This window comes from Camelina sativa, unplaced genomic scaffold (assembly GCF_000633955.1).
Source record: "Camelina sativa cultivar DH55 unplaced genomic scaffold, Cs unpScaffold00603, whole genome shotgun sequence".
NCBI lineage: Eukaryota > Viridiplantae > Streptophyta > Magnoliopsida > Brassicales > Brassicaceae > Camelina > Camelina sativa.
The window spans coordinates 54,677-65,875 of NW_010921752.1; the positions used below are offsets into that span (position 1 = coordinate 54,677).

Genomic DNA, 11,199 nt, shown 5'->3' on the forward strand with positions numbered 1-11,199 from the left:
AACATAAAAAAAATATAAGCAAAACATAAGAAAAATATAAGCAAAACCTAAGTTAAATATGAATATATATATATATATATATATATACATGTATGTTGCAGTCATGTGCTTGATAAGTATGGAAGGTGATGACATAGATAAGACTTTTTGTGTTCGGTTTAAAACCGACGGTTTTTATGAATTGAGAATAAAAATATTTAATCTCGAATGAACAAATTCCTTTTGTCTAGTGTTTGCTTTATATTCCTAGTGCTTGTTTCTAATATTGAGCCAAACAAATTCCTGGTGCTCTGTTTTATTTGGGCTTTTTCTGTAAAAGTTATTTCAACCAATTAATTAACTAGTGAATTTTTTTTTTTTTNTTAACTTTACTATCATGTGACATATTACAAAACTAAACTTAGGCTGTTATTGTATTGTGAATTAGAGCCAAAATCAAAACTAAACTTCTTGTTCTTTTTATATTTCATTTTTCAATTTAAATTAAATAATTTTTTCTCCGTTTAAAGTTACTTGTTTTTTAAGTTTTCTCACACGAATTAAGAATTTGTTTTTTTTTATATTTTACCATTTTTAATATATTACCTACTTTTTTAATTGGTCAAGACATAAAAGCATTTAGGATAGAATATGAATTTTTTCAAACATGTATTAAAAATCTGAAATGACGATTATGAAATCAAACTTAAGTCATAAAATGACAGTTAAAATGAAAGTAATATTTTATTAATTCAGTACATTTATATTATAGTTATTGAACTAATTTAATGTGACTACAATTCTAATGTTATAGTTATTTGAATAATGAAAAGTAGCAAAAAAAATAAGAAAAACATAAAAAAAATATAAGCAAAACATAAGAAAAATATAAGCAAAACCTAAGTTAAATATGAATATATATATATATATATATATATACATGTATGTTGCAGTCATGTGCTTGATAAGTATGGAAGGTGATGACATAGATAAGACTTTTTGTGTTCGGTTTAAAACCGACGGTTTTTATGAATTGAGAATAAAAATATTTAATTTCGAATGAACAAATTCCTTTTGTCTAGTGTTTGCTTTATATTCCTAGTGCTTGTTTCTAATATTGAGCCAAACAAATTCCTGGTGCTCTGTTTTATTTGGGCTTTTTCTGTAAAAGTTATTTCAACCAATTAATTAACTAGTGAATTTTTTTTTTTTTAAAACGTATTCACTATTTTCCAAGACTTCATAGAAATTTGTTTTTGTAATTTGTTGTAAATTTTTATCATTGGTAATTAAGAGTATTTGAGAAATCTCAAAATCAATGGTTTACTGCTAAAGTTTTAAGCATGTGGACACCTCTATGGATTCTATAAATCAGTAAAAAGAAATAACTATGATAGATGAGATTTTAATTTTAGATTCTAAGATTTTACTTTTTTTTTGTTTTGGTTTGGTTAGAATTTTGATATTGCCAATTCAAATTTAACTCCTATTTTTTAGAGAATCTTTTATTATTAACTTTAGATAGTAAAAGGAAAATATATAAGTACAAGAAGATATTTTCAATATATTTTTTTTCACTAAGGCTTATATTATAAAGCATATTCCAATTTTCACTAAGGCTTATATTATAAAGCATATTCCAATTTTCATTTTGCCTATATAATCAGACATAACCATGGCCCTTGTTCTATATCTCCAACAAAAAAAGCTTATTCTATACACACCATAGCAATTTTGAGAAATGGTTCACTTCAACAGAGTGAAAGATCTTCATTCATGGAGATCTCATTGGAAAGTTTGTGTCAAAGTTCTTCGAAAGTTGAGAAAAATCGATGAAAATGATAACACAGTAGAACTGATTTTATGTGATGTTTTTGTAAGTCTTCAAACCAATATGGTTCATATTTCATATCAAATTCCTACATATTTGGCAAAAATTTATTTAACTCACTTATTTGTCTGAACTAATCCATATCTTTCTCTTTTTCTTTGTAGGGTGACAAAATTCAGGGAACGATTAAAAAGGATTTGATCGTCACTTTTTATGATAAAATCAATGAAAATACATGGATAATCCTATCAAATTTCACCGTCTGCTACAATGATTTACGTTTTAAGCTGGCGGACAATGAAACGGTCATTGATAATTCAGAAGAAGTGATCTCCAATAATCACTTCATTGATTATCAAAGTTTCGACGAGATTTTACAGGGACGGCATGTTTTCAGAAATCTTACGTGTGGTAACTGTAACTTACGTACATATTTTCTTTTCTGAATTTTTTTCTTTTCTTATTGTTAAATTGTTTTTATTATAGATGTGATGGGTCAAGTTGTGCATGTTGAACGTCTTATTCATGTTGTTGATCCAGATGCTGAGATTCCATATAAGAGGACAAGGCTCTTACGATTTTATTTAAGGAATTTAAAGTTGTTTTTCATTCTCAAACATTTTTCTAATAGTTGTCTACTTTTAGTTTGAGTAATATTTAGTTAACTAACATGGAAAACTACTCATTTTTTAGTGGACTCGAGATCGACTGTGTTGCATATAATAAACATGCTGATTACTTTGATGCCAATTGGTCGCTAGCTGGAGGTAATGATGCTACTATTGTTGTTTTGCGGTTTTGGCGTGCGAAGTACACACTAGGAGGTGAGAATTTTTTTTATGCCTTTTCCGAAATAATATAAGTTTACACATACTTTATTAGTTTAATTGTGAATTGTTATAACTATAATATATGTAACTATTTTTTGATTTTTTTCCTTAGGTCCGTCCGATAGTGGAGCTTTCAGTGGACCTGTGGTTTCAGTGGACCTGTGGTTTCTACAATTCATTTTAATCTTCCACTAGGTAACGACCCGCACGCACTATATGCGGGACAAATCGACTCAAATAAAATTATTACAAGTCAAATTATTATTTAGAATAAGTTGTCATAATAATAATTTTACACATTTTTTTATTCAAATTTACATTTAATTATTTTGTGTAAAAATATATTTCACTCGTGAAATGTGGAAAATAATGTTAATTATTATGATAATTGTGATAATGTTATTTATTTTTATGATTATTGTAATAATTAATTTTTAATATATACTCCCTTTGTTTCATTAAGAGTGTCATTTTAGAATTTTATTTTTGTTTCTCAAAGAGAATCATTTTACATTTTCAATGCACTATTTTATATTTTCAATGCATCTTTTTCATTAGATTTTGTAGTTTTACCTTTAATCTATGACTAAATTAACTCATTAAACATTTATTAAATAAGGGCATATATGTATATTTTAATATTTTCTTAATTTGTGTGAAATATGTCAAAATAACACTTATTGTGAAACAGAAGAAGTACTTGAATAGTCATAAAAAAATTATAAATCGGAGAATAAGTTTTGTATTTCAAAAAGTTAAATAGATGAATATGTTTTTTAATAGTTTATGAAATGTAATTTACTTTAAACAATTAAATATATTATGAAAATGATAATTAAATTATTAACTATATTTTCTGTTTTTAATAGTTGACAAAGTCTTTCATTTTAAAAACTAATAAAAAGAAACATTACCTTATATATTCTAATGACACATTTATGTAAATAATAATGAAATAAAATTTCCTTATATAGTTTAATGAAATATTTAATAAATCAAAAGACTTATTTTTGTAAATATGTTTATCTTGAGATGTTTAATTGCAATTAAATCTCCAAATCGTTCTGGCGACGACACATCAGCATTTTCAATAAAATACTTCTCTATTAATATATAGGGGATATCCTGAGGTTCAAGACTTCAAGATGCGGTACTACGAACCATTTTTAATTGAATCCATTTAGTTATAACAAACAATAATTCTTACCATTAAGTCAATGGATTTGATGCAGACTTGCTTACAAGAATAATTCTGATGATGATGGAAGTGATTAGAACTACTCAACTATTTCTGCTTATAAGCAGAATTCTTATGATGATGGAAGTGATTAGGACTACACATTCAATAAACTAAAACTTGTTTTCCTTCAGTTTCTATTTCTTGAGACATGGACTTTAAGTGTCTTTCAGTTTTATTTCAGTTTGGTTTCATTTATCCCAATACTATGTTTACTTTATTTGTAATTTTTTTTTTCAACCAAACTATAATAATTAAAATAGAACTCCAAGATTGGTTGCCCAAACAGGAGGATACGAGTTTACAAAGGTAGATTCTGAAGGTAGATATCGTGAAGATCGAGCTAGATAGTCGGCTCTGACGTTGGCATCTCGTGGAATCCTGGTGAGGGTGAAGGAGGGATAGGAACTTCGAAGCAGAGAAAAATCCTCCAACAGATTAGAAAAAGCCGGCCAGTCTTCCGGCGTCTGCACCATTGCAATTAGCTCTACACTATCCGTCTCAAAAGCCTGACAATCGACTCCAGCCACAAGTAAATACTCCATAGCCCAGATCAGCGCTTGTAGTTCTGCATGTAGAGGGGATATACTCCGATGATGACTCCGTGCTCCCAACAGGAGCGTTGTAAGCTCTCCACTGCAACACCACCAGCCCAGACCCTGGAAGGGGTCTGTACCTTTCCAAGAACCATCAATTTGGCATCGGGGAGTGGAACCCCTGTCCTCCGAAAAAGACGGAGGATCCAGATAATTCACTGAGTAAGACTTGGCCTCCTCCCACAATAATTTATCAGTAGCCGCTTGATTCAAAATCTCAAGAGGTTCTACCTCAATACCCTGGAAAACCTTCTTTATTCCTATCTTTCCAAATTGACCAAATAATCCAAGGTAGTTGAATGCCTATATCCGAGACCCCGGATTGCGAAGACGCCCGCCAAAAAATGAAGTCTAAATTCGCATAAGTCGATGTGTATGGAAAACCCCCTGGATCCATCCGAATAGGGGACAACTCCCAAATACATCGAGACCTAGGGCACTAAAAGAACGCATGGTTTATAGTTTCCACTGCAGAATCGCATCTCTTACACACGGTATCACAACGAACACCCCGATGCGCGAGATGTTCTAACACTGGTAGAGTACCCGATCCAATCTACCAAAAAAAGTGTTGGATCTTGGAGGGTACATCAAGTTTCCACGATTGGGCCCGCAAAGCCGTACACGTCGGCCCATACTCTACATCCATGTTTAATTCCCGAGCTAACCAAAAACCTGATTTGACGGAATATTTCCCAGATTTAGTAAAATGCCATATTAATCTATCCGGTTGATAAGTTCTACTGACCGGCAAACTACGAATAAGTTGTATATCCCCCGGATCAAAAAACTCCTCCAAAGTAGGTAGATGCCAATCCTTAGTCTCCGGGTTAATTAAATGATTAACCATTACACTCGGAAGCCACAACCTCCCTCGACCATTCGCCGGTCTAGGGAAAATATCCGGTATCCATGGATCACGCCAAACCGAAATGGAATTGCCAGAGCCTACCGCCCATCTCGCTCCCTGCTCCACCAACCCCTTGATGGAATAAATACTTCTCCAAGCAAATGACGGATTATATGGTTTTTTTGCCATAAGAGGATGTTTGTTCCTGAAATATCGACTTTTAATCACCCTAGCCATTAAAGACGTTGGATAGTGAATTAAACGCCAAAACTGTTTGGCCAACATAGCCTCATTAAATTGTTCCAGAGCTCGGAAACTAAGTCCCCCTTCAGCTTTATCTTTACATAATTTATCCCAAGCAACCCAATGCATACCACGGGCCTTATCATTGGATTTCCACCAGAAAGTGGAAATTGCACTTGTCAATTTAGATGTTAGTTCCTGAGGTAGTTTATAACACGACATAACATGGGTAGGTAATGCCAAAGCCACTGATTTAATCATAATTTCCTTACGCCCTTCGACAAGCACTTTGCAGTCCAGCCATTAACACGATCATCCAGCCGATCCTTAATGTAGCTAAAAACCTTAGTTTTCGAACCTTGAAGATTCTCAGGAATACCCAAGTAAGAACCCATACCACCCTCCTTAGAAATCCCAATAACTGATTTCAAATGGGTTCGAATATCCGGAGTTACCTTTTTGCCAAACATAATGGATGATTTAGCCAGATTAACCTCTTGACCTGAAGCTCTGCCATAGTTACCGATTATATCCATTACCGTCCTACATTCATGCGCAGTTGCTTTGCAAAAAAACAGGCTATCATCCGCAAACAGCAAATGCGAAACAGTAGGACTACCACGGGCGATGGTAATACCCGTCAATTTTTTTCTCTCTTTCAGCCTTCTTAATATTAGCTATCAAGACCTCTGTGCATAGGATAAATAAATATGGTGACAGAGGGTCCCCTTGTCGTAACCCCCCTCTGAGGTCTAATAAAACCTCGGGGCTGACCATTCAGAAGAACTTGGTACGACACTGACGATACACACCACATATTCCACGAAATCCATCTCCTATCAAATCCTAACTTGACCAAAACCGCCTCCAGAAAATCCCACTCAACCCGATCATATGCCTTACTCATATCCGTTTTAAATGCCAAAAATTCCGAGTTACACCTACTATTAGTATTTAATCCGTGGAACATCTCCTGAGCCACCAGAATATTATCAGTAATTAACCGTCCAGAAACATATGCTGATTGTGTTTATGAAACCAAACGAGGCAATAGGCGCTTCAGACGGAAACACAACAGTTTTGAAATAATCTTATAGCTCACATTACATAGGCTTATAGGCCTAAACTCCGCCATCTGTTGAGGCTGATCCACTTTAGGAATAAGACAAATATTGGTCTCATTTAAAAGCGGATCGAAGCTGCCATTACGAAAAAACTCTTTAACTAAAACCACTAAATCCCCTTTGAGAGAAGACCAGAACCTTTGAAAAAACAGAGCTGTCATCCCATCAGGACCTCGAGTTTTCTCCGGATGCATAGCAACCAAGCTTGTCTGACTTCCCTTTCCGAGATATCCCGGATAAGATCTCTGTTCATACCTGCCGTAATAATCGGATCAATTGCTTGGAGCATCTCAGAAATACCTCCACCGTCGGATTTCTTAAACAGATCCTCGAAATATGTTGTAGCTATATGTTCCATACCCGACGCTGATTCATCCCAAACGTTATTGGCACCAAATAAACCAATTATCCTATTCCGAACCCACCTTTGTTTAGTGGATGCGTGAAAATAGGAAGTATTTTCATCCCCAACCCTAACCAAAATTTTATGCTCTTTTGTTGCCAATAAATCTCCTCATCACGGTATGCCTCTTTCAATTTCCTCTCAATTCCCCGAATTTCTTCCAGTGAAACCGAATCATCCATCTTCGCATCATGCAGAGCAGTCTTCAAAGAAGAAACAACTGATGGGCCAGTACTGACATTATTTTTCCTCCACCAGGAAATCGAATTCCTACAATTCCTTATTTTATCAACAAAACCCAGAATCCTAAAATTCCGTGTCCGATTCCATCCAGACTCAACCGCTCCAGCTAAGCCCTCATTACCCAACCACCGCTTATCAAACCGAAATTGTCTCTGTCTCCTCCGGACCGCCGTCAAACAAGTTGCTAAAATAGGACTATGATCAGAACCGATCATCTCCAAATGCTCTACTTTCAAATTGGGATAGAGGGCATGCCATTCTTCATTACCTAAAGCCCAATAAAGTCGGCAGCGAATCACTTGATTATTACACCGATTCCCTCGCCAGGATAATTGATCCACATAACATGGAAATTCAAGCATCCCACAATCCTTAATCATTGAGATAAAAGGTTTGAAGGAAGAAGCTGACCGCAAGGCACCACCCTGCTTCTCATGGTTTCCAACTAATTCATATTAAAGTCTCCAATAATAAACCAAGGATCAATACGAAAAGATCCAATATCCGTTAATTTATCCCACACTTTTCCGCGATGTTGAGGAACCGGATCACCATAAACAAAAGATAAATATACCAATTGATGACCAAAAACAGCTTTTGTATCAATTATACGGTCATTATGAAATAGAACAGAAAGAATTATTTCATCCTTATAAAATAAAACCAAACCACCATTAGCCCCTCGGGGTTCAACAGTAAACAATTTATTATAACCAAATTTATTATAAACAATTTACTATAAGCAGAAATAGTTGAGTAGTTCTAATCACTTCCATCATCATCAGAATTATTCTTGTAAGCAAGTCTGCATCAAATCCATTGACTTAATGGTAAGAATTATTGTTTGTTATAACTAAATGGATTCAATTAAAAATGGTTCGTAGTACCGCATCTTGAAGTCTTGAACCTCAGGATATCCCCTATATATTAATAGAGAAGTATTTTGTTGAAAATGCTGATGTGTCGTCGCCAGAACGATTTGGAGATTCAATTGCAATTAAACATCTCAAGATAAACATATTTACAAAAATAAGTCTTTTGATTTATTAAATATTTCATTAAACTATATAAGGAAATTTTATTTCATTATTATTTACATAAATGTGTCATTAGAATATATAAGGTAATGTTTCTTTTTATTAGTTTTTAAAATGAAAGACTTCATCAACTATTAAAAACAGGAAATATAGTTAATAATTTAATTATCATTTTCATAATATATTTAATTATTTAAAGTAAATTAAATTTCATAAACTATTAAAAAACATATTCATCTATTTAACTTTTTGAAATACAAAACTTATTCTCCGATTTATAATTTTTTATGACTATTCAAGTACTTCCTCTGTTTAACAATCAGTGTTATTTTGACATATTTCACACAAATTAAGAAAATATTAAAATATACATATATGCCCTTACTTAATAAATGTTTAATGGGTTAATTTAGTCATAGATTAAAGGTAAAACTAGAAAATCTAATGAAAAAATGCATTGAAAATATAAAATAGTGCATTGAAAATGTAAAATGATACTCTTTGAGAAACAAAAATAAAAATTCTAAAATGACACTCTTAATGAAACAAAGGGAGTATATATTAAAAATTAATTATTACAATAATCATAAAAATAAATAACATTATCACAATTATCATAATAATTAACATTATTTTCCACATTTCACGAGTGAAATATATTTTTACACAAAATAATTAAATGTAAATTTGAATAAAAAAATGTGTAAAATTATTATTATGACAACTTATTCTAAATAATAATTTGACTTGTAATAATTTTATTTGAGTCGATTTGTCCCGCATATAGTGCGTGCGGGTCGTTACCTAGTGGAAGATTAAAATGAATTGTAGAAACCACAGGTCCACTGAAACCACAGGTCCACTGAAAGCTCCACTATCGGACGGACCTAAGGAAAAAAATCAAAAAATAGTTACATATATTATAGTTATAACAATTCACAATTAAACTAATAAAGTATGTGTAAACTTATATTATTTCGGAAAAGGCATAAAAAAAATTCTCACCTCCTAGTGTGTACTTCGCACGCCAAAACCGCAAAACAACAATAGTAGCATCATTACCTCCAGCTAGCGACCAATTGGCATCAAAGTAATCAGCATGTTTATTATATGCAACACAGTCGATCTCGAGTCCACTAAAAAATGAGTAGTTTTCCATGTTAGTTAACTAAATATTACTCAAACTAAAAGTAGACAACTATTAGAAAAATGTTTGAGAATGAAAAACAACTTTAAATTCCTTAAATAAAATCGTAAGAGCCTTGTCCTCTTATATGGAATCTCAGCATCTGGATCAACAACATGAATAAGACGTTCAACATGCACAACTTGACCCATCACATCTATAATAAAAACAATTTAACAATAAGAAAAGAAAAAAATTCAGAAAAGAAAATATGTACGTAAGTTACAGTTACCACACGTAAGATTTCTGAAAACATGCCGTCCCTGTAAAATCTCGTCGAAACTTTGATAATCAATGAAGTGATTATTGGAGATCACTTCTTCTGAATTATCAATGACCGTTTCATTGTCCGCCAGCTTAAAACGTAAATCATTGTAGCAGACGGTGAAATTTGATAGGATTATCCATGTATTTTCATTGATTTTATCATAAAAAGTGACGATCAAATCCTTTTTAATCGTTCCCTGAATTTTGTCACCCTACAAAGAAAAAGAGAAAGATATGGATTAGTTCAGACAAATAAGTGAGTTAAATAAATTTTTGCCAAATATGTAGGAATTTGATATGAAATATGAACCATATTGGTTTGAAGACTTACAAAAACATCACATAAAATCAGTTCTACTGTGTTATCATTTTCATCGATTTTTCTCAACTTTCGAAGAACTTTGACACAAACTTTCCAATGAGATCTCCATGAATGAAGATCTTTCACTCTGTTGAAGTAAACCATTTCTCAAAATTGCTATGGTGTGTATAGAATAAGCTTTTTTTGTTGGAGATATAGAACAAGGGCCATGGTTATGTCTGATTATATAGGCAAAGTGAAAATTGGAATATGCTTTATAATATAAGCCTTAGTGAAAATTGGAATATGCTTTATAATATAAGCCTTAGTGAAAAAAAATATATTGAAAATATCTTCTTGTACTTATATATTTTCCTTTTACTATCTAAAGTTAATAATAAAAGATTCTCTAAAAAATAGGAGTTAAATTTGAATTGGCAATATCAAAATTCTAACCAAACCAAAAAAAAAAAAAAGTAAAATCTTAGAATCTAAAATTAAAATCTCATCTATCATAGTTATTTCTTTTTACTGATTTATAGAATCCATAGAGGTGTCCACATGCTTAAAACTTTAGCAGTAAACCATTGATTTTGAGATTTCTCAAATACTCTTAATTACCAATGATAAAAATTTACAACAAATTACAAAAACAAATTTCTATGAAGTCTTGGAAAATAGTGAATACGTTGTTTTTTTTTTTTAAATTCACTAGTTAATTAATTGGTTGAAATAACTTTTACAGAAAAAGCCCAAATAAAACAGAGCACCAGGAATTTGTTTGGCTCAATATTAGAAACAAGCACTAGGAATATAAAGCAAACACTAGACAAAAGGAATTTGTTCATTCGAGATTAAATATTCTTATTCTCAATTCATAAAAACCGTCGGTTTTAAACCGAACACAAAAAGTCTTATCTATGTCATAACCTTCCATACTTATCAAGCACATGACTGCAACATACATATATATATATATATATATATTTAACTTATGTTTTACTTATATTTTTCTTATGTTTTGTTTATATTTTTCTTATGTTTTTCTTATTTTTTTGCTACTTTTCATTAT

General features: G+C 31.9%; 3 protein-coding genes and 1 long non-coding RNA gene across 4 annotated transcripts; 1 reads left to right on the top strand and 3 right to left on the bottom strand.

Moving 5' to 3' along the window:
• Positions 1-1,656: 1,656 nt before the first annotated feature.
• Positions 1,657-2,947, top strand: LOC104773642. The gene is made up of 5 exons (XM_010498290.2): positions 1,657-1,855; positions 1,975-2,221; positions 2,297-2,408; positions 2,504-2,634; positions 2,753-2,947. The coding sequence occupies exons 1-5, from the start codon at positions 1,721-1,723 to the stop codon at positions 2,833-2,835; spliced, it is 708 nt and encodes a 235-aa protein (XP_010496592.1). The 5' UTR covers positions 1,657-1,720; the 3' UTR covers positions 2,836-2,947.
• Positions 2,948-4,378: 1,431 nt separating this feature from the next.
• LOC104773646 lies at positions 4,379-6,102 on the bottom strand. The gene is made up of 3 exons (XM_010498293.1): positions 5,839-6,102; positions 5,222-5,764; positions 4,379-4,513 (listed from the first exon to the last, which is right to left on the bottom strand). The coding sequence occupies exons 1-3, from the start codon at positions 6,100-6,102 to the stop codon at positions 4,379-4,381; spliced, it is 942 nt and encodes a 313-aa protein (XP_010496595.1).
• A 1,202-nt stretch (positions 6,103-7,304) lies between these two features.
• On the bottom strand, positions 7,305-8,418 carry LOC104773643. The gene is made up of 2 exons (XR_765154.1): positions 8,224-8,418; positions 7,305-8,141 (listed from the first exon to the last, which is right to left on the bottom strand). It is a non-coding gene; the product is annotated as an uncharacterized LOC104773643 (long non-coding RNA).
• A 647-nt stretch (positions 8,419-9,065) lies between these two features.
• Positions 9,066-10,369, bottom strand: LOC104773644. The gene is made up of 5 exons (XM_010498291.2): positions 10,158-10,369; positions 9,792-10,038; positions 9,605-9,716; positions 9,379-9,509; positions 9,066-9,260 (listed from the first exon to the last, which is right to left on the bottom strand). Exons 1-5 carry the CDS (start codon positions 10,290-10,292, stop codon positions 9,178-9,180), a joined length of 708 nt encoding a protein of 235 aa, XP_010496593.1. The 5' UTR covers positions 10,293-10,369; the 3' UTR covers positions 9,066-9,177.
• Positions 10,370-11,199: the final 830 nt, after the last annotated feature.